Source organism: Orbicella franksi, chromosome 12 (assembly GCF_964199315.1).
Source record: "Orbicella franksi chromosome 12, jaOrbFran1.1, whole genome shotgun sequence".
NCBI classification, from domain to species: domain Eukaryota; kingdom Metazoa; phylum Cnidaria; class Anthozoa; order Scleractinia; family Merulinidae; genus Orbicella; species Orbicella franksi.
The window spans coordinates 18,850,948-18,871,626 of NC_138156.1; the positions used below are offsets into that span (position 1 = coordinate 18,850,948).

At 37.5% G+C, this 20,679-nt stretch overlaps 1 protein-coding gene across 1 annotated transcript; it reads right to left on the minus strand.

The window, feature by feature from the left end:
* Nucleotides 1-6,448: 6,448 nt before the first annotated feature.
* On the minus strand, nt 6,449-15,741 carry LOC145463129 (ras-related protein Rab-24-like). Its single transcript, XM_081446847.1, has 8 exons — nt 15,506-15,741; nt 12,961-13,029; nt 12,765-12,843; nt 12,195-12,262; nt 11,782-11,881; nt 10,421-10,471; nt 10,235-10,294; nt 6,449-9,334 (listed from the first exon to the last, which is right to left on the minus strand). The coding sequence occupies exons 1-8, from the start codon at nt 15,614-15,616 to the stop codon at nt 9,276-9,278; spliced, it is 597 nt and encodes a 198-aa protein (XP_081302973.1). The 5' UTR covers nt 15,617-15,741; the 3' UTR covers nt 6,449-9,275.
* Nucleotides 15,742-20,679: the final 4,938 nt, after the last annotated feature.

The following is a 20,679-nucleotide window of genomic DNA, read 5'->3' on the forward strand; positions in this document are numbered from 1 at the left end:
TACTCTGCAAGTTAAACCCCACCCTTTTTAAACTCGAGCATTTGATTGAAATATATAAAGGTTAGACGGACCACAACGAAATGGGGGCAAAACAATTCTGGAACCATTACAAAGCGATAAAAATTGCATCAGAAATGATATGAAACCGATATAAATTTGCGATTTAATCTTGTTTATTTGTTCCGAAAACACTTTTTCAAATTGCATTATAATTTAGAATTATGAAGTTGAACAAGATAATTATGAACCCGGGTTAATCATTTCAGTTTTTATTTTATCGTTTTGTTGACGTAAAATAGCAAAGGAAAAATTAATTGAAAAGCTTTCCACAGCAATGCTGATTTGCAAACTAACTGAAAATAGATTTTTTTCTTTATCAAAAAACAATTTTCAAGTTCTTAGTTTTGGCTATGGATGGCACAAGAAAGCGATGATAATTTAAAATTATGAAGATAAACGAGACAATTGTGAAACCAAGTTAATCATAGAATTCCAAGAGACTGATCATTTTTAAAGGAAATGAAAATAGTCCTTTCAGTTTGAAATCGGATCGGAAAATAATTTTAAGTTCTTTACTTTGGTTATGTCTGGCACAAGAAAGCAATTTCAGTTTAAAATTTTGAAGATAAACAAAACAATTGTGAAGCAAATTAATTAAAGCAAGTTTTAACATTCCACAAATTGAAAAGTTGATTATCTTTAAATTATTCTTCAGCTGGTTTTGTTTATTAATTTTTTGGCCTCTATATAAGAAAACTGAAAATCCTGACTTTGGTTGGATATCAAACCAAACAATAATACAACCGACTAATAACTATAGTTGTTTCTATTTTCGAAAATCGGAACAGTTATCGATACAAACACTATGCGGTCAATTTGTTGTTCTTTGTGTTATTTTGTGGTCCGTATACCTCGAAAACAGGAAATACTGACTTTATCTAAACCTCTTAATCTTACTAATAATCTCCGAATCAGGCAACAAGGGTTTTATAACAAGCATCCAATATATGACAAGAGAATATAGACATCTATAAATCTCCGTCCGGACGTTTACAAAAGAAAACAAGCCAAAATGGAAACAAAATGTCTTTTGCGTTGCAAAAAAAATTTAAATGGCTTCAGTGAACCCTGTAGTTAAGTGCGTAGTTTGTATGGTTTGGATAGTTCTCAAGTCAAGTCAAAGTTGTTTATGTAACTGTTCGGTACGGTTCACCGTGGTATATGTCGGCTGTTTGGTGATAAAGACTCGCTTCAAGTTTGTCACCAGTAAAAACCTAATTCGTGGTTGACAGTTTTGATTTGTATAGCGAATCCTCGGCGTTCACATAGGTTAGAAAGATGTCAGTTCGTTCGTAATGTGACGGCGATTGTTCCAAGTTAGTGAACCAGCCTATCAGAGTCAGTCGCTACCAGTAATTTGTACTTTGATCAATGCATTGAGCAGAGAACCAGTCAGTTTGGTCAGTAGACGATGTTCAGCGAAGTAATTATTGACACCATCGATTATTTGGTGTCGTACGTTAGTGTTTAGTCAGTCAGGGTTCCAACAGGCAAAAAAAAAACTAAAATAGGGCAACAAAATTATATCGAAAAAGCCCATATTCTCTTGTCACCCTAGAGTTATACAGTTGAGGCAACATCAACTGAAGTTGTTAAATATAGCAGCGAATAAAGCACCGACTATTTTGCAGACAAGACGAAAAGATTTTCAAAAAACAACGTTGACCAATCAAAAAATCCCGTGGTTCCAAAAGCTAAATAATCGAATGAGTTGTAAAAAAAAAATCAATATTTGAGATTCAAAAAACTATTTAATCGAATCAAGACAAAATCAAAATTATCAACAGTTAGTTCGCAATAATGTCTGCAAAAGAATCGGCAAATGGTGGCTGATGTTTAAACTGTTTGAAATTAAACTCCCAGATTCTAATTGAAAAGTCTTTTTTTTTTCTCCGGTCTAGACACATTTAGTGTACGATTAATGTTCCCTTGCAAATTAAAGTACTTTGTTCCCATTCCCCAAATTCTAATTGAAAAGGTTTGTTTTTTTTTTCAGTTCCAGACAATTAGTGTGCGATTTTTCGAGCAGAGTGATGTTCCTTTGCAAATTAAACGATAATTTCTTCCATTTTCCAGCATCTAATAAAGACCAATAAAATCATTTTTTTTTCCGTTCCAATTATTCCCTAGCAAATTTAGACATAATTCAGCCACCATTTGAAATAACTTTCTGACAATTTCAAAGTTCTTATCTCTGAAGAATTTTTCCTTATTCAGTGATTCCAGTATGTCCACTTGGTTGCTCTTCTTTCCTCCATGTCAGAGTTAGTTTTCTTGAGTTCCTGGAAACAGAATTGAACAAATGCCAGATCAGCAAATGCTGAGATATATAAAAGTTTCAACACACTGTTAAATGGAGAGGCTACCAAACACTTGCAAAGCCAAATTTGACATTTCAGTTATGGTACACTGATAACAACCATTCAAAAAGCAAGGAAACTAAACAAAGGTACGTAGAACAAGGCTAAGCAATTACCAACTGTTACCTCTAAAAAAAATAACACTAGATCTTTAGAAATCCAAATAGCTGACAATTTTGTGGCCAGGTTGAAATTGCAGCACGCATTTTTGCCTTTGTACAAGGAACTGAAAGATTTCTTGTCCCGAGACCCCTGAGTAATTCGTTGTATTCAGTTCTAAACCTCGAGTCTTCATTGCACCGTTTGGTTAACTATTACAAGGCCTTATTATTTGCCAGAGTATCATTCAAATTAGCCTCACTTGAAAAATTTGGCTCATGAAACACGGAATTCAAGATACCGCTTTGCTGTCCTGTTTCAAGATGAAGCGACGCTTAAAGCGAACAGCGAGTGCACGTGTTCACTCGCTTGGGCAACAGTTCGGTACTCGTGTGGCTTTCTGAAAAAAATTAAAGGAAAGTATTCCAAAAGCAGTGCTTACCTTCGGTTGGAATAGAGTGACGACTTCTTTCCTACCGTTAGGTCCTTCCAGCATCAAGCATCTTCTTCCTTCAGGCGAAAAATCGACACTCAACCGGACGACACGTCTTCACTCGTCAACGAACAGTTTCAAATGTGCAAAACTCTATGATTGCTATGAATATGGATTAGAAAACTCAAACCAATCGCTGACAAACACGCAAAGATCCAACGTGGAAATTTGCTTGCACGCCTTTTCTGCCATCGAATCATAAACTGCAAAAAAATAGAAGCCGTGCAATTATGCATGCCAGGTACAAGAATTTCTTTGGGAGGATTCCATCATGTTTAGCTTACTATGTCGTTACTAATAAATTAAACTATTTTGAAAAATGTTTTTGCAACTAATCAGTGAAGAGAACCCCCAAAAGAAACCTTTTTATTGCGTTCGACGAAGTGGAACGGAAACCTAATTTTGGCCTGTGGCTTTTCAGAGTTGGTTACCCTGTGCACGGTTCTAGGCTGAAAAAACCACATTCCTGTAAGGACACCAAAATGGCCACCCCGCTTGATTTTTACAGGGGCATGTCACGGCCAGTAAACTGGTACCGTTTAATGCTAAGACATGTGATAAAACATGTGGCGAACATGTGAGTATGTGAGCAGGCCATGTGAACTCGTCTTTCCGATGGATCTTTTTTTGACTTCTTTCCATTCAGTCGCCGTACGCCTCGCTATTATGTGCTCTCAGCGTTAGATTTTGGCGAATTTAAACGCTTCGACGGCAGCATTTATCGCAATCTGAGGGAATTGTCCTTGTTTATTAACACGACTTGTCTTTGGGATGATAACCGTGGGAACAGCTACGTTTTGATTGCATTTGTTGATTAGTTCCAGTCGCGACAGATAGCTCAGTCTTTATCCGGTCGAAATTTTATTGTTTGGAATCGGTGGAAAAGTACTCTGAAGGCAAGATCCATAAGACTGCTTTATTCATCAGGGGAAATACTCGAACTAGTCGCGAAACGAGCACGCGACTGCAAATACTAGCTTAGAATAATGTACGTAATTTAAATATTCTATGAAACTTGAGAGACTACAGAAACTGGCAGCGTCACGCAACGTATCAACAAATCGTGACCTCTTCACTAGCATGGACTTGCACACTATGCATATCTGACTGTAAAACCTCGGTTGCTGCTGAAAAATGTTGATTTTAGCAATAGACAAAGGTTGAAAATCAGCTAGTGAAATCATTTATTTACGATATATAATTATATATTAAAGTGAGAGCCGTCGAACGCACTCTCATAATCTCTGATTACTACTAGTAAATATTATTTTCACTTTTTACTCACAAGCTGGAATTAAAACGAGTTCTCAAAAATTAAGAGCGAAAAGTAAAGCGATCTGAAATGCGCCCTGATATTATCTGACAAAATTGACAGCTATCTTTATGCAGCGGTATTCAGAATTTATTAGTAGATATTGGCAAGAAGTGTTGATCCAAGACTTGAGAATTGCACGACTCAACACATGGTCGCATCTATAGATCGTTTTCACTGTCACGCAATAAAAAAATAAATCGAAACCACCCAATGGAAAAAGCTATGAAATTATGATGTTATAGAAGATAACTAAATAAGCCACTTCTCCAAGTTTTAGGCCTGTGCGTTTCCCCAAACTTCAGATATTCGTCGTAATGTTTCGCCGATATTTACAGAGCCCAGTATGAAAACGCTATGTTGGTGTACCTCCGTGGTACACCAATATGGCGGCCGGAAAATAGTGTAAACATCTGGAACTTACTTTGGCTATCGAGGCGACTGATTATCAGTACTGATCAAACAAGCATTTACATAAGCACTCTTCCTAATGCTCTAACTTCTAGAAAGGCTCAAAATCATGGGATAAGTATATATTTTTCGACATACTCGATCATAGCCTTGTGTCACGCACCTCCATAACCCTGAAATTCAAAATGCTCTGGATTCCAAACGAAGCACGCTATTGAGCTGTAAAATTGTAAACAGATATAAATATACTGCCTCTTGTGCCTGATGAGGACAAAAACTTTGGTGGCTCTTTCGTTTTGGATTTTAGAAAGTGATGACGTCACGTGAAAACGATCTATAACAAAATTCTCGATCGTGATTGGTTTTCCGCGCGCCTGTTTGTCATGTAACCGGGGAGCGATCATGTGGGTGTCCAATTACAGGTATCCAACTACACCTTCTTGTAATCGGATAACTGTAGCTTCAATGGCTTCCTTCTTAATGTTTCCTATAGTTTTTACAACTTGTTGAAAACACTAGTGACTTTGTCGTTCAAATGAAGTTCTCAAAAGACTTTTTTAATCTCGAAGCTTGTTATAAATACGATTAATTGGTAATTGGACCTCGTGTCGTACAATCCAGAGAGTAATCGTGCTCGTAATTTCAAATCGGCCTCGCGCTGCGCGCTTGTCCGATTTTGAAATTACTCGCCGACACTAGGTTCAATTACTATTACTAAATAAACAAATGTTGACCAAACTTGACGACGTTTCTGAGGGACGGAGTCACTTATTCCAATAGACCATTTTACAGTTGTCTGCTTGGTGACCTGGCCTTTGAATGGCAGTGAGGCTGGAGTTGACCTTGTTTTGATACAGACCTCTCTGCTTTTGTCATGTAAATGCACCTAGTTATCATTAGAACAACTGATTGACACAACAAAAGCAGTGAGGTCTGTATCAAAACAAGGTCAACTCCAGCCTCGCTGCCATTCAAAGGCCAGGTCACCAAGCAGACAACTGTAAAATGATCTATTGTACATCAGTTCCAATCTGAGCATGAATTTATCAGACGTATTACTGACACCACCCCCCCCCCCCCGAATTGAATGCTAGTCGAAATGAGTTTCATAATATTTCCGTCTCAATATTTCGAAAATGCCGTATGACTCTTTCCAAACGAATTACCTTGGGATAAAACAGTTGATGACATAACTAAAGCAAAGCGTGCGCTCTGATTGTTGAATTCATCGTCTATTATTTGTCCACGGGTGCACGTTGCTGAGGTGTGTGCTGTGATGTAGCTCGATAAAAGGACTTCGTTTGCTCCAATGTGATAATTTTGTTATCAAAATAAATGGTTAGCGCCACAGCTGTACACTATTGAGTTATGGATTCACTTGGGGGGTTTGCTGAGCACTCAAGAAGCTAGAGTCGCACGCTTTTTTCGTGCTTAGCAACCTCCCGCATACATCCATAACTCATTAGTGTACGTTATCTCGTTTACCATTCGTTAATTTGTAGCGATTTACATACAGTACCATGCAGATGGTCTTATTTCGCAGGGAACATCTCTGTATCAGGTGCGACGGCTGTGTTACTGCTCACGGATGTCTCCATTTTCCTACCCAATTGACTTGATCGAAGTTGATCGTTCGAATCCACAAAACTATTAATTCTCCGTCGACGGAAAATTTTAAATAAGATAGACAAACGAAACAACAACCTAAGCGATGTATATGTTCTCTCTTTTATTTGGGAGGATTTCAAAACGTAAAGGAATCACATTTTTACTGGCAGAAGAAAATAACGAGACTTTCTTAATATATCCTATCCCATAGGAACGATATGAGCCTGCGCAATGGCAATAAAAACTCGAAGAAAAAAATGCAAACTGCGTCAAGCGCGGGAAAATGCACGTGAGCCAAGTCGTGATTAGTTTTGATTTTGCTCCCGATTGATCAAAAAAATAGGGTGTTGGCTCTGATTGGTTAGCGCACGTTGCACGAGTTTTACAACGCTTTGTCTACGACTGTAAGTTGAAAATGGCTCTACATGACTGGTCCGCCTTTAAGAGTTACTACATATGATGTACATGTATAAACCACGTAATGCAAAATTTTCATTGAGCATCAACCTCTGACTAAATATATAAATGTTAAGATATCTCTCTAAACAAAGTTGTAACTGATACAATGTTACTTCGCATAACTTGGCTATCTACAAAATACACAATAGTACCGTGTTAATACTTCACACGTTACCTCTATTATTAAATACATCAGAATATGTATGTTGATAAATGCTACATAAATGTGCTATAATGGATAGAAAAGAAATCAAAATCCTAGAAAGAATTTTAACAAGCAAATCGCGAGTTTATAAAGACAAGACCACACCACCATTGTCTAGTAATTGTCTCAATTTCTTGTTAATTCTGACCTGGCATCAGTGGAATTTGGAAAGTACTTGATGAGTCACTAACACACTTTACAAGCTTGTACTTAACATATTGATGTTTACACTGCACAGTTTAAAAATTCTGTTCTGAATTCTTTCTAGTGGTAGACTCTATCCAAGGATATTATTTTATGAAAATTTAATAATTGTTTTCTATCTTAACCTTTAACTCTAAATCAAAATTGTAACTCAAACTACTCAAGGAAACTACAAACTCGGTATTCCCTACCACTAGTCACTGCTTTAAGTAAACTTAGATAACCGTACTGTCACAGAAAGCATTTTGATAATTCGGAGAATGTCTTTCGATGAATCATTCATAAGAGTAAACATGTACAAAACGAAAGTTTGTACGCTCTTGATTTTGTAAACATGTAGCTTGGACATATATTCATTAACAATAATAGCATCTTTTAACTAAGAATCAATGTCAGATAATTTTTGTCATAAGCAGGTAGTGGCCAGTAGCATTCAAATTTCATTTCATTTTAAGTGCCACTATGATCAAATTCTTGATACCCAATTTTTTACATTTTCGTAAACAATAGGTCTTTTCTAGATATCTTGGCAAATTTCAATCTATTGCGAACTTTAGAACTCATGTTGTTTGGACCTTTATTTCTGATAAGTTACGCCCGCCATTAATTTTCCTTGTTCCAAGTCTTGATTGAGAATCGGAGAAAATGTCGTCATTTTCTCAAAAATACTGCACGGGTTGAAATTATAACGACAATTAGCCGCAATTCGCATAAAGAATAACAAAAACTTTGGCTCATATATTCGTACAATTTTCCACATTAATTGTTAATGTGGAAAATTGTTAACAGTTGTTCAGTCTATCAATTGTTAATAGACTGAAATTTGCCAAGATATCTAGGAAAGACCTATTGTGTACGAAAATGTAAAAACATGGATGTCGAGAATTTCATCATAGTAGCACTTTAACTAATCAAATGCTAGGAGTTCATTCAAAGTTATAAGCACCTTTAACAGTAAATTAAACAGCACAATGATGTGAAAGAACTGCTCACTTGCTTTCACTTTCAGTGTCATCTTCACAGTCACTTTAAAAAAAGGTTAAAACCACAGTTGTTTCCAGATTACTGTAATAGTTTCATCTAATGCCTTCCTTCCAAAAGGCACCTCTTTTCTAATAAATAAGTACCTCTCCTGTGAAGTTGTTTTCGTTAGCAAGTGCCTGTATGCCAGTGAGTGCTCCTTTTGTTTTTCAACACAACGGCAATTTAGTATGTTGACATCATTCTTGGTTCTTCTTGCTTCTCAACAACACACAAAATTTTCATTTTTTATAAAATAACTGGTCGTATCAGTGTCTTAACAGTTCTCTTCACAGGAGGGCACAATTCTTTCAACTGAGAGTTCTCTCTTTCATATGATACATTCAGAAGACAGTTTAAATAAAAAAAAAAAATAGGAATTTCACAGCTAATGTGGGCCCTGTCTCTGGTAAGCACCTTTCCCTAAGTGCTAAAAATAAAATAACCATCCAGGAAGTAAATCAAGTCATTATGATAGCTAGCATAAGAATCCTAAAAGCTGTGTTTCTTTGTGGTTATTTAAAAAATAACTTTTCAGATGTTGCTTTAGTTGGGGAATGAAAAACAAAAATCGTTGGCACCTTGACAGTAGACAACTCCAGTGGCGGATCTAGGGGAGGGGCCCTCCCCACCCCCCCCCCCCCCACCCCTATTATGGGTGAAGAAAAAAGAAATGACTGAAGGAAGAAAAGCTGGCAGGGCAAGTAAAACAAAACCAGCCCCCGCCCCCTAGCTCAAAGTCTGGATCTGCCACTGAACTTGATATGATTTGTTTCTTTTTGAAACTGTTTTAAAATAAAATCATTGGATGAACATATTATAAGTTGAAGTTTACAGTGTTAAATTGACGTATATATTTTCAATATAAACTAAGTTTTAGTTATTTATGTTTATTTTTCAGGTCAGTGTGTTATCTCAGTATTGAGTATGTAACCTGCCCTGTGAACAGAACTGACTGTTCCAATCTCTATGGGTTACTTGTGGCACAATATCTTGTACTCTGCATACCACAGGTTCTCCATGGCATCACTTCATACACTTCTGTTAGCAACACCATCTTTTTGTTGCTGACTTGCCATCAAGCTGCACATTTCCCTTCGGTCCTGATGAAAAAGGAGCAAAGATCATGTCCCATTTTATTGCACATGCTGCCAGTTTAAAGACGCAGCGATGCCACAATATTTAAAGTTATCTTTTTTATTTATGAAGAGATCACTGAATGAAACCTCAAACTAGTAGTTTTCCACAGTAGAAAAACACCATTTGTACGAATTAATAACAAACCAAAGAATGATTAGAACTGGGGAAGATTAAAACTGATTACCAACTACAAACTTGAAAAAAAAAAATGATCAGTTTTATAAACAGGTACTTTCAGTCACATGGTTGACTTCCTTTAAGATTTTTTTACTGCGAGTTGATTTAGAGACCATTGAGTAAACAGAAACAGCCTGAGCAAGTGTGTTACTGTACAACGTTTGACTAAGCTTGCGTTACTTGAGAATCTCTATGGGACTAACTTTAATATAAACTCTTGCCCCTGCCTTGATTAGTTCTGGAACTAGTTGCGGGGGCAAGTTCAAAGTTCAACTTCAAGTAAGGAAAAGTGTGACTTCACTGCCCAAATTGCATTATAGTTTTTATAGCAATGATAATGAATAATAAAATCAAGAGGTTGTGAAACCAATGCAGAATGCATCGCACACAGTTCTACCTTTTGCAAAGATTGCAAAAAAAAAAAAAACCCACATGGGATTGCAACTGATGATGACGAGGATGATGATGACACCAGTTACTACCTTAGCAAAATTATTTGCTTCCTGCTATTCTGGATGAAATACAGTACAACACAAACAAGTTATGCAAGTGAATATAAGAGATCATATATTTGAACTGCAGAGAAAGATATGAAGACATGATTGATCATTGTAGTTATATACACAATGTAAGCAGTTGTGAAATTAAAGCCTGAAAAAAAATTCTTCACAAACAAGTTACCATACCTGAGTCTATCATATGGCTGGATTTCATAAAATCCTCAGCTATCTTTTCGAAAACTTTGTCTGCCGACAGAAATTAGGAAAGTAATCTCAGTATTTAAGACTAGCACTTGTAACTAACATGGAGCAATTCCTTAATATACTGTATACCTTCCAGTCATTTATTGCTTAAATTATATTGAAACATACCCACATTGTATCCTCTTTTGCTTGATGTTTCAAACACATCTGCACCAATGTCTACATGAAAGAACACAACAAAGGACAAGTTACTAAGGCATAGTACTCCTCCGTCAATTAACAAAAAACATCTGCTCACAGAATACTCTCATAAACACAGCCACCTCCTGTAAACCAAACCTTGGTCAAAGTTCCAGCAACCCTGGTGAAAATACTAACAGGATCTTTTAAAGACTTCATGGGTTCCAAAAAAATCTTTACTACACATTTCAGTGATGCACAAACTCTGATCAGTCAATGGTGCTGTGTTTTGTTGCCATGAATGGTCTAAGTGGACCTCGGGGGAAACAGAAGTTTACTTCAACAGGTTCAAAAAGGTCATGTCTGTGGGACATAGTGATTGGCAGACTTTGTGCTTTTTTTCTATTTTCAAGGTTCCTTGGTTATCACTGTAATCATGATTGATGGCAGCCAAAAACACAGTTAGCTAGGTTTTGACCTTCAAAAAATCAGAAAGTTCGGGTGACACTGAAAGGTTCAGTAAAATAATGAAAGATTTTACATATATTACATTTTTATACATCTTTTCAATATCTTTGCAAGGATCCTCCAAGATCTTCAAATATCAAGGCAAGATCCTTAAGCAAAATCTTTCAAGAACCTTGAAGGTCCTGGCAAGAATTTAAAGATCCTTAAAGACCTTGACCAAGATGTTTGGGGAACTTTTCCTTGATAAGATACTCAGGTAGATCCTCAAGGGACCTTGAGGATCCCTGAAAGTTTTTTGATGAGGGCAGCTATCCATGCGCAGACCAGTCAACTTATGACAGATTCAACTGTAATCCTGAGTTCAAAATAATTTTAGTAAACATGTTGATAAATGGTCAAACTTAATTCTAACTCCTAGAAGAATCATTTGCAGTTATAACCATTGCATATTAAATTCAGATCCTGGGGAAACTTCCATACAGAAAGGATGGAGGAGCCTGTTGTACCTTTTAGGGGATAAAAAAGCAGTTTTGGCAGCTTAAAAAGGTCCATAGCAGGAGCTTTTGCCATACTTTTTAGGGTATTGAGCCAAAAAAAAAAAATATGACAGAAGATATCTGATAATCAACTTTACGAGTAGAAGGTATTTGAAGAAATTGTCTTAAACGCTATTCAAAACTATGAAGTGTTGTTTCAGAATTGGTACCTCTTAGGGGTAAAAGAATTTCAAGCCATGCCTACAAAACAGGATCTTGGTACCTCTTCTACAGGTTTTTTTCAAAATTTCTGACAAGCACCCCTGTCCTTTTTATACAGGAGTTACCCTGGGATTCAGATATATTTGATATTTATAGAAGTACTTCTGCCATCTTTAAACTGACCTCTACAGTAATTCAAAGCTGTTTTTGTCTGCACTGCCCTGGGTTGCACAGCCTCCTCTATCAGATCAAGTTTAGTTCCACAAAGATAAATCTTGCAGTCCTAACAGTGAACATATAACACCGGCGATAAGTGATGGCATGTTTGATCTGAGCCAAACCAGGGGCCATTTCTCGAAGGTTCTGAAAGGTTTTCGCACACGGAAAGCCGTAGCAAAATCTCAAACCTTATGATTACAGAGGTGTTTTATTCACATATTCTTAATATGAAGAGAAGCTCTCTTCATACAAAACGTTTCAAGCATGTAAACCTCTCTGCTTTTAGATGCAGATCAATTAAAAATTGCTTTGCGGGCACGAAAAGTTTCCAGGGCTTTCTAGAAACAGGCCCCAGGTGATGACTTCAAACAACTTACAGGTTCAGCAGTTTTCAGTTGATCCACCCAGAACTTGACTTTGTCAAAACTGGTATTGTCTGTAAGGTCTGTAGAGAGAAAAGTATATAATATATTTAAGTATAGAGAAAAGTATATAATATATTAAGCAAAAGAGTACTTTTTCTGTGGTTACATAGCATCATCTGGACACAATTGGTGTTCGGAGAATTCAAGACAATTATGCAAACCTGAGACACACTTGAGGGTTTGCATAACTTTCAAGAATTCTCCCAACCTCTCCAAGTATTTAGATGGGGCTATGTGAACATGGAAAAAGTCCTCTATAAGTATTGCTTTTATAAAATATTTCTCAAGAATATGCATGAATCTAAAACGTCACAACATTGTTTAGTGCATACTCTCATCTAGATACACCTATTGACCGACGAGAAGATGCACAGTATCTCAGTTATTTTTAACGTTGTGTAATCTATACAACTTTAAAAAATTGTTCAAAACAAATAAATATCGTAGGTTTTACAGAAAAAGCAGAAAACTCTTCTCTAGAAGATCAAGATCTAAAGCAAATACAAGCTTGTCACTACAAACCATAGCATAAGATGGCTGCTCTGGCACTGCGGTAGTACATTGCACTCATAGCTTGATATCTTTCTGCTCCTGCAGTGTCCTTAATTAAAAAAAGGGTTGTTAACATTTGAAAAAGAAGTTTCTAGTAACAAATGATATAATTAAGATCCAGACAAAATGTAAGGATAATAAGATAACATTACATTCAAAATCTTACCCATATTGCTAATGATAGATTCCTGCCTTGTATATAAAGATCCTTTCTACAAAAAGCTGCTCCAATTGTCTGTAAAAAAAATGAACCCATTAAAAAAATAATATTTTGCATATAAAATAACAAATATTACGGACATTGAGGAAACACAAAAGTTTGCCAAAAACAAGTAGTTCTCAAGATCAGAACAATCCTCTCAAAAGAAGCAAGTAAAACATGTTGGAACAAACTGGTCTTTTCTAAACTATTCCATGAACATATTTAAATTGAGTTCAAGTACGAGAATTTAGAACTGGCAAAGAAATCAAAACAACTCTTTAAAAGACCTTAAATATATTGTTTGCTGGTGAAAATCAGAACTGCAGACAATTTAGCAGTTTACCAGTAATGTATACGGAAAAAAAAAATTGCTTTTGTTCATGTATTTACTCGTGTACAGTACATTTTTAATTGATATTGCCATGCCTTGTTTTAGAGAGCGTATGCAACAATAAAACATGGCATCTTAGCCAATCAGAGATTGCACAGTATGCAATCTGTCACAAGTAAAATTGATATTTTTATTTGACTGTACTTGTAGATGCTAATAAGTATTTATAATCTTTCTGTCATATGCAATGAAACCAATTCAATCAATATTTTGCACAGGAAATTAAAAATGGCAAAACCTAAACATAATTTACATTTTTAATTTAAATGGTTTTCCACAAAAGATCAAGTAATATTTAAAAGTTACATAATTTTTACAGACCACTAGAAGATGCAAATAATATAGTAACTAATCAAGGGGGTTAAATGAAACCAATCCCCATGCTATAACAAAATCATGAAATTATTATGAATACCTAAAGTTTTTCTTCCCAACTATTTCATGGCTTTTTTTATGGAGTAAAACAGGATATTAAAAATCAAAGGAATAAAACACCACTGTATGGGTTCAGCATGTAATTCTCTTAATAATTAATGACATGAACCCTCAAAACCCACCAAACATTACTATGTAAATTGAATAACATGAATATTTATACACAAAGTAATAATATAATATATAATTTACACAGGCAGACCATAAGTTACTTTCAAAATATTTTTCTTTGAGAATATCATGTGAATATCCAAGTAACTTCCCTCTGAATGCTTGTATATGTTTTGTATTTATCACTGTCAACTTGTTGATATGTAGTTGTGACTGACCTTGTTGCACTGCCTTAATACAGATACAATGGAGCGTAGCCTGGTTTCTGTAACATTCAGCGACTAGCGACTATGAGTATTTCTAACCCCCCCCCCCCCCACCCCCTCACCTCACCCCCTGGATAGGGTGTTAGTACATCACAGGGCTACATACACTATATTAAGCATCCCTGAAAAGGGTTTCTCAGCAGCAATATTAGAATACAGAAAATAAATAAATAACAGAGAAAAACAATGTACAACATTGTTGCCCCTGACATTAAATTCCCTGGTATCTATTCATACCCCTGGGTGGAGAGAGGCACTGTGAAAGTAAAATGTCTTAGGCCAAGAGAACCATGCAAACTGGCGAACAAAATAAACCACTTAACACACTGACCCTGGCCAAGTGCTCAATCAGTAGAACTCAATCAATATAATTTTGTTTTCCTGGTTGTCTTCCTGAAATAATACTGTCTACCAACCATGAAAAGGAAAAAACAACAAACTGTTTTCTTTGGTGTAAAGTTTTGAAAAAGCAACCTGCTGAGACTACTACATGAGCAGTACATCTTCCCAGTACATGTTGCAAAATTTGGACTGCCCAGTGAACCAGACTTCACAGTTCTCATTTTCAACAGATTGCCATGTAAAAACTCTCATGGCATAAGTTTCTGTTTGTACATGAAACCAAGTACAGTTTTGTCATTTCAGTTTTCTGAAGAATTCACAGTTAGATAAAAAATTATGCCTTTTGATTCCCACCATTTAAAGCGGCTATGTTTAAGCAAATGTAAATGCCGTTACAAAGCGTTCTGTATTTTTTGAATGATGTTGGAATAACTGAAGCCCAAAGAGAACCTTCTGGAAGAGGAAACGACAAATATGTTTGAAGAGATATTCAAATAACACATTTTCACTTTCCTTATTTAATTTCAATTCCCCCTTTTTTGATTTTTATTTAGAGCAGCCACGCAAAGCATATCTAACGATTCAATATTAAATTTGTTTCGAAGGAAATTGTCACTTCGCGTGATGACGAAGATAAATGCATTTCAGAGGCGAGGGTCCAATGTCCTTCTAATTAAGCAATTCAAATCCGGGTTTAAAGCTTTAGACATGCTATAGCTCGCCTATATCTATAACACCTAAAAGTAGGGTCATTTAAAAAGGTAGAGTACATATGCCACCTTGAATAAGCTTTATTATATCGACACCAAATTATATTTGTGTGAAAATATAAGCTTACTTTAAGCTTTAGTAAAAAAAAAATACTACTTTATCGCAGAATTTATTCCTTTTAAAGCCTTAAACGTACAGTAACGAAAATTTTTTTTAATTTAAAAAAAATTGTTGAAAAAAATAATCTACTTACGCTAGGTGTTTCCTCGCTAAAAGAGCGAGTGATGTATCGAGTGACAAGGCAAGTTTTTCCGCTGTTCACTTTTCCCAGAAGGACGACTTTCAAGTAGGTTTTCTCTTGCATTTCATTTAAATTTACAATGAGAAGTGAGCACTTTCACCAGTGGTAAGAGAACAGCCTGGAAAAAAGACATAAACGTTCTGAAAGGTTTATAAATAGCTGACAGCTATATATTCCAACCGCCGGTCCGCCATGTTTTGTTTGTAGTGAGGCGTCATGTAAGACACACGCACGTAAGAGACATCATACGATCGTTGAGACAAGTGACGTAATGAAGCAAAAATACTTCCGGTTTCCTTTGAGAAAACTGCCCAACGACCCTCAAATTTTCATGCATCAGCGAGCCTGAAAGCAACCTTTGCATGCTTTCAATGTGAAAAAAACATTTGGATGGAGTTATGGTAGCCTGTAATGCAGGCGTAAACGGGGAAGGGGTAATGGAGGCGATAGCCTGTGTAGCAAGCGTTTCCGTGGGAATTGAGAGCAAAGAAAGACCGAGGAACGGGATTTTCGGTGTTTTACCTGCGCGGAAAACGGGGCGAGAGCCAAAAAAAAGAAAGATGGGGTCGCTCCATTATTTGCTCTGTAATTCTTTGCTCGCGAACCCCACAGAAACGCTTGCTACGCAGGCTATGGAGGCGATGAAAATGTCCCCTCTCTCTCCATACCCCACTCCCCCACTCCCCTTTACCTCCTCCCCCGTTTTACCCCTCTTGTGCTCCGAGTTTATGTTTTTGGGAGATCTGATACTTCCTTACATAACAGACGCAAAAGCCATACCTTCACAAACTTACCAGGCCCGCTTCAGATTTGACACAGTGGCGCGAAAAACAGATATATGACTTAAATAACTCGTAAACGTGTGGGCAGTCATGTGATTCTCGTTTTAAATACAGCGGTTTTTGATTGAGTGTCGTTAAACCAGAACCAAAGTAATAACTCTGACCAATCACAAAGAACACAGAAAATCTGATGCACCCATCCCTAAGCGTCGAGATGCAAAACCAACGCAAAGAGAATTTAGCCCCTCTACTCAACCATTATAGTCAATGGCTCTCGACCGTTCATTTAATTGCAACCGAAGTATTCCGTTTACTAAAAACTAATTCTTCATTAAAATAATGAAAAGCTAAAAGCCCAGCCCTGTCTTTTGAAGTTTTTTTTTGTTGCCAATTCATTCATCCACGACTGCTCTGTAGTCAAACTAATCAAGCTCGGCCTGCATGAAAAAAAAATTAACTTCACATTGTGTTTGACCAGATTTTTGGGAAAAAGAGTCCCGTCAGTGTGTAATATTCTATTAATAGCAAAGCAGAGTGTGAGACGTGAAGATATTTTATCTCAGAAACAAAACAAACGTGCATGATCTCTCTTATTACGGACGTTTGAAATTTCCGCGATTTTGAGAAGTGAAAACATGTGCCAAAAACGGGTACTATGGGACAATGAGATCTGTAGAATTTGGTTTTGAACCTGTGAGATGTCAGACAAGGAAAAAGTATCACAGTCGTGTGGAAAATAAGTAATTCCACTGCTCTGTTCCCACCATAGACACGTCTATCAAATTTAGATGTTCGAGAGGGTTTTGAACAGGCTCAGTAGGAGTGGAGAAGATGGGATCACGGCGCCCCTAAGGCCCAGTTCAGACGCCGAACTTTTCATGAGCCGAACTTAATTCAAATTTGGACCGACCCAAATTATCAAAAGTACGCCTGTTGATTCAAACGTCGAAGTTAATTCGCCGAACTTTTAAAATTTAGTTTGAACCAAAATACATCGAAAGGTCAGCGGTTTTCCGGGAGGTTCGGCATATGAGAAGTTCGACTTCTGAATCCAAGCCGTTCCAAAGCCGAAATTCCCGGCAAGCTAGGCGGGAACAACGGCTGTGCCGTTCCAAATTCAAATAGCCGTCCTTAACTGATTCAGACGCCGAACTTTTCATGCACTTAATAGGACAATCACATGACTTTTGGAGGGCATATAGTTTATTTGTGGCCCGAGTAGCATCATTTGCGCCCGAGCGCGAAGCGCAAGGGCGCAAATGATGCTACGAGGGACACAAATAAACTATATGACCGACAAAAGTCATGCGATTATCATTATTATCAATACACAAGGCCAAATCGTACAAATTCATTTAATAAGAAAAAAAATGTTTAACAGAGATGTAGCATGAAACTATGGTATGGAAAGTTGTTGCTACAATACGAACAGCTAAACAAGAGCCAAATAAAATTCATTTTTGTTTACAATAAAATGTCAAATATAATCTAGTTTTAAAAAGATTGGTAACAATGATTAGCAAAAAGACAGTTTACATTTAAAAAAATGATAGTCTTCCCGTTCACAGGCAATGGACTCAGACTGTCTTTGCTAATTTCATCAAATAAGTTACAGCTTTTAGTCGCTATCATCGCTCTCGATTATTCGGCGGCGTTTGCGGGTTGATGGCGACGGTTCTTCATACTTTCCGTGATAAATGTTCATTGTTCCAATCTGAATATGTTGGGTGCAATTTTGGTACGGCTGTGCCAAGGAAATAAATTGGTTTTGGAGAAGAGACTGTGGGTTTAAGTTTGAGCTAGGACCGGCTGACGGGCCCGCGACATTTTGCCTTGTGATTCCTGAAGCTTCTTGCTGAACAGCGAGTTGTGGCTGAAATGTGTCACTTAAAATCTTTGAACACTCTCTTTTTTGTGCACTTGTTGTCTCGCTGATGTAGTGGGAAAGGCTCCGTTCATCTTTGTGCTTTGTGATTGCACAGATTTTCCTTGCGTCCACACCGCGCTGGAACAAAGAAGTGACAGTCGATGCACGAATGCAGTGATTCGTGTACCGCTCCGATAACTCTGCTTTGATGGAAATCCTTTCCATCATCTTGCTGATAGTATTTTTTCCCATAGGCTCATTTCTGTACCAGTGTCGGGTGCTTGCAAAGTTTACATTCTTGGTGGTAGCTTTGCTTGGAGTCTGAAACAGTGCCTTACAGTCGGGATGAGTCTTGCCGAGGTAAAATTCAAACGCAGCCACTGGATCAAGTGCAGTTGAAGTTTCGTACATACGAACATCCGAGTATGACTGCTCAGACTGTTTAGCGCCTCCTTGGTAATTTTTAGTTTGTTCAGTAAGTTTTTCGGTGATGTAACGGGCTCCAGTGTCATCAGTTTTTATTTCAAATGACTGCCTTGTAAGCTCCCGCCATCCCTCTCTGCCGCGGCGAGCAAAATGAAAACACAACGAAAACCAAATAAACTCAACTAACTTCTCCGCATCTTTCCAAACGCCGTCCGTGTTCTGCCCTTCCATGAAGTATCGATTCAATTTCTGCATGTCTCCTGACTGAATGGATGATTTGTGTTTTGGTTTCGCATTGTTTTCTTTCGTAAATAGCTTGGCCTTCGCTTCAAACATTTTGTTGGCAGACATAAATTCGCTGTCTTGCAAAATGTTTATGTTTCGGCTGAGTGGAGCACAGGTTAGATGGCGATGAATGGCCGCTCTAATTCCAGTCAATGCACTTGGAGTTAATGCTTGGCCTTTCTCTGTTTTCACTTCAGCGAAGAACTTTCGCAGAATTTCACTCAAGTCCGTTGCACTTACTGTTTTGAGATCCACTGTAATTTTTCTTTTCTCACACCATTTCTCGAACTTTTTTACTCCCCACTCAGTTGCTCTCTTGGTGTTTTTCGCTTGAGCTTTTTGCTCAATCTCATCCAGTTGCTCGTTGTCTAAGTCCGAGTTTTGACTAGAAAAAAGCTGAAAATTTGGGAGTTCTTCCATTTTAAAATGAAATTTCCAAACGGCAAACGTTCACTACGCAAGCTGTTCGCACCTGAATGGTTTTCCCGCGTCAATAAACGTAACCTGATTGGTTAATATTCATCGGATAATGAACCGAGAACCAATCAGCTGCAGGGCCGTTAATACATTAACGGCCCGCTAGGAGTCATTTGCGGCCCGCAAAGCGCGTGTTTTCAAGAGGGCGGTTTTCAATTTGGCCGCGTATATTGATAATAATTCAACGTATTAGGTTCGGCTCATGAAAAGTTCGTCTGAACTGGGCCTTAGCCATAGACGTTTGGGCATGAATACAATTTTTCACGTTCCTCTACCTGGTCTCCATTCACCACATCAACTTCAAAGCTGACTCTGATGTTTCAAACGACATTTCTTTAATACCCAAACAATGATAAGTTCAACTTTGAACAATAATTGATCTTGTTTGACAAGCATAAAAAAACTATATATTAATATTCGTGAGTAACAGAAGACGGACCAGTAATGATTAAATTTCTCATTGCTTGAAAGGTGTGACTATAAAGGTATTGTTCCTATATGTAACACTCTCCTGTCATGATAGGTTAACCTGACCAGAATCCCATTCTCGACCTTAGAGGCCCTCTTTTGCGTATCACTGTGAGGAAAGCGAAAGTTTTGGGATCGAGCGTGCCGTGACCGGCATCCCAACAGTGAAGGGAGCTTATTGTACACATGGAAAATGAAGTGTGTTCCAAGTTTTCAACTTGGCTGCATAAATTAGTTTAATTGCCTTGAACAGTGTGTGGATATAGTAGCACGTTTTCCCTAAATGCCAAAATAAGCTCCGTCATCTTCTTTCCTCCCCACCCTCTTTTTAAAACACATTTGAATCTATTTCAGAATAAACACTTTGTCTGGCAAAGATCACCGAGTTTCGTCAAGAGAACGAGAGCTGTTGAAGCCACAACAATTAAGGGTGCGTTCCTTTGAGGTGATCTGGATCTGAATCAGTGATACAAGATCACTCGGATCATGGTGCATCAAAGGAACCGATGAATTCACTCTGGTCACGGATACATCGTTTCCTTTGATGAACTATGATCCGAGTGATCTTGGATCACTCATCCTGATCCAGATCACGCCAAAGGAACGCACCCTTAATTACACACATCAAAGGACTGCTATTACATCGCGTGTGTAAGGATATGACGGTTCGGTTATCGGTCAGAAAACTAAATCTAAACCTTAAAATGTTTAGGGTTCTGTTACGATGCAGAAACTCCCAAACGGGATATATGTGCACAGGGACAGGGTCTGCAGTTTCTTAACCGCAATTGTGGTGGTGACTTTTACACTAGAGGTGAGCT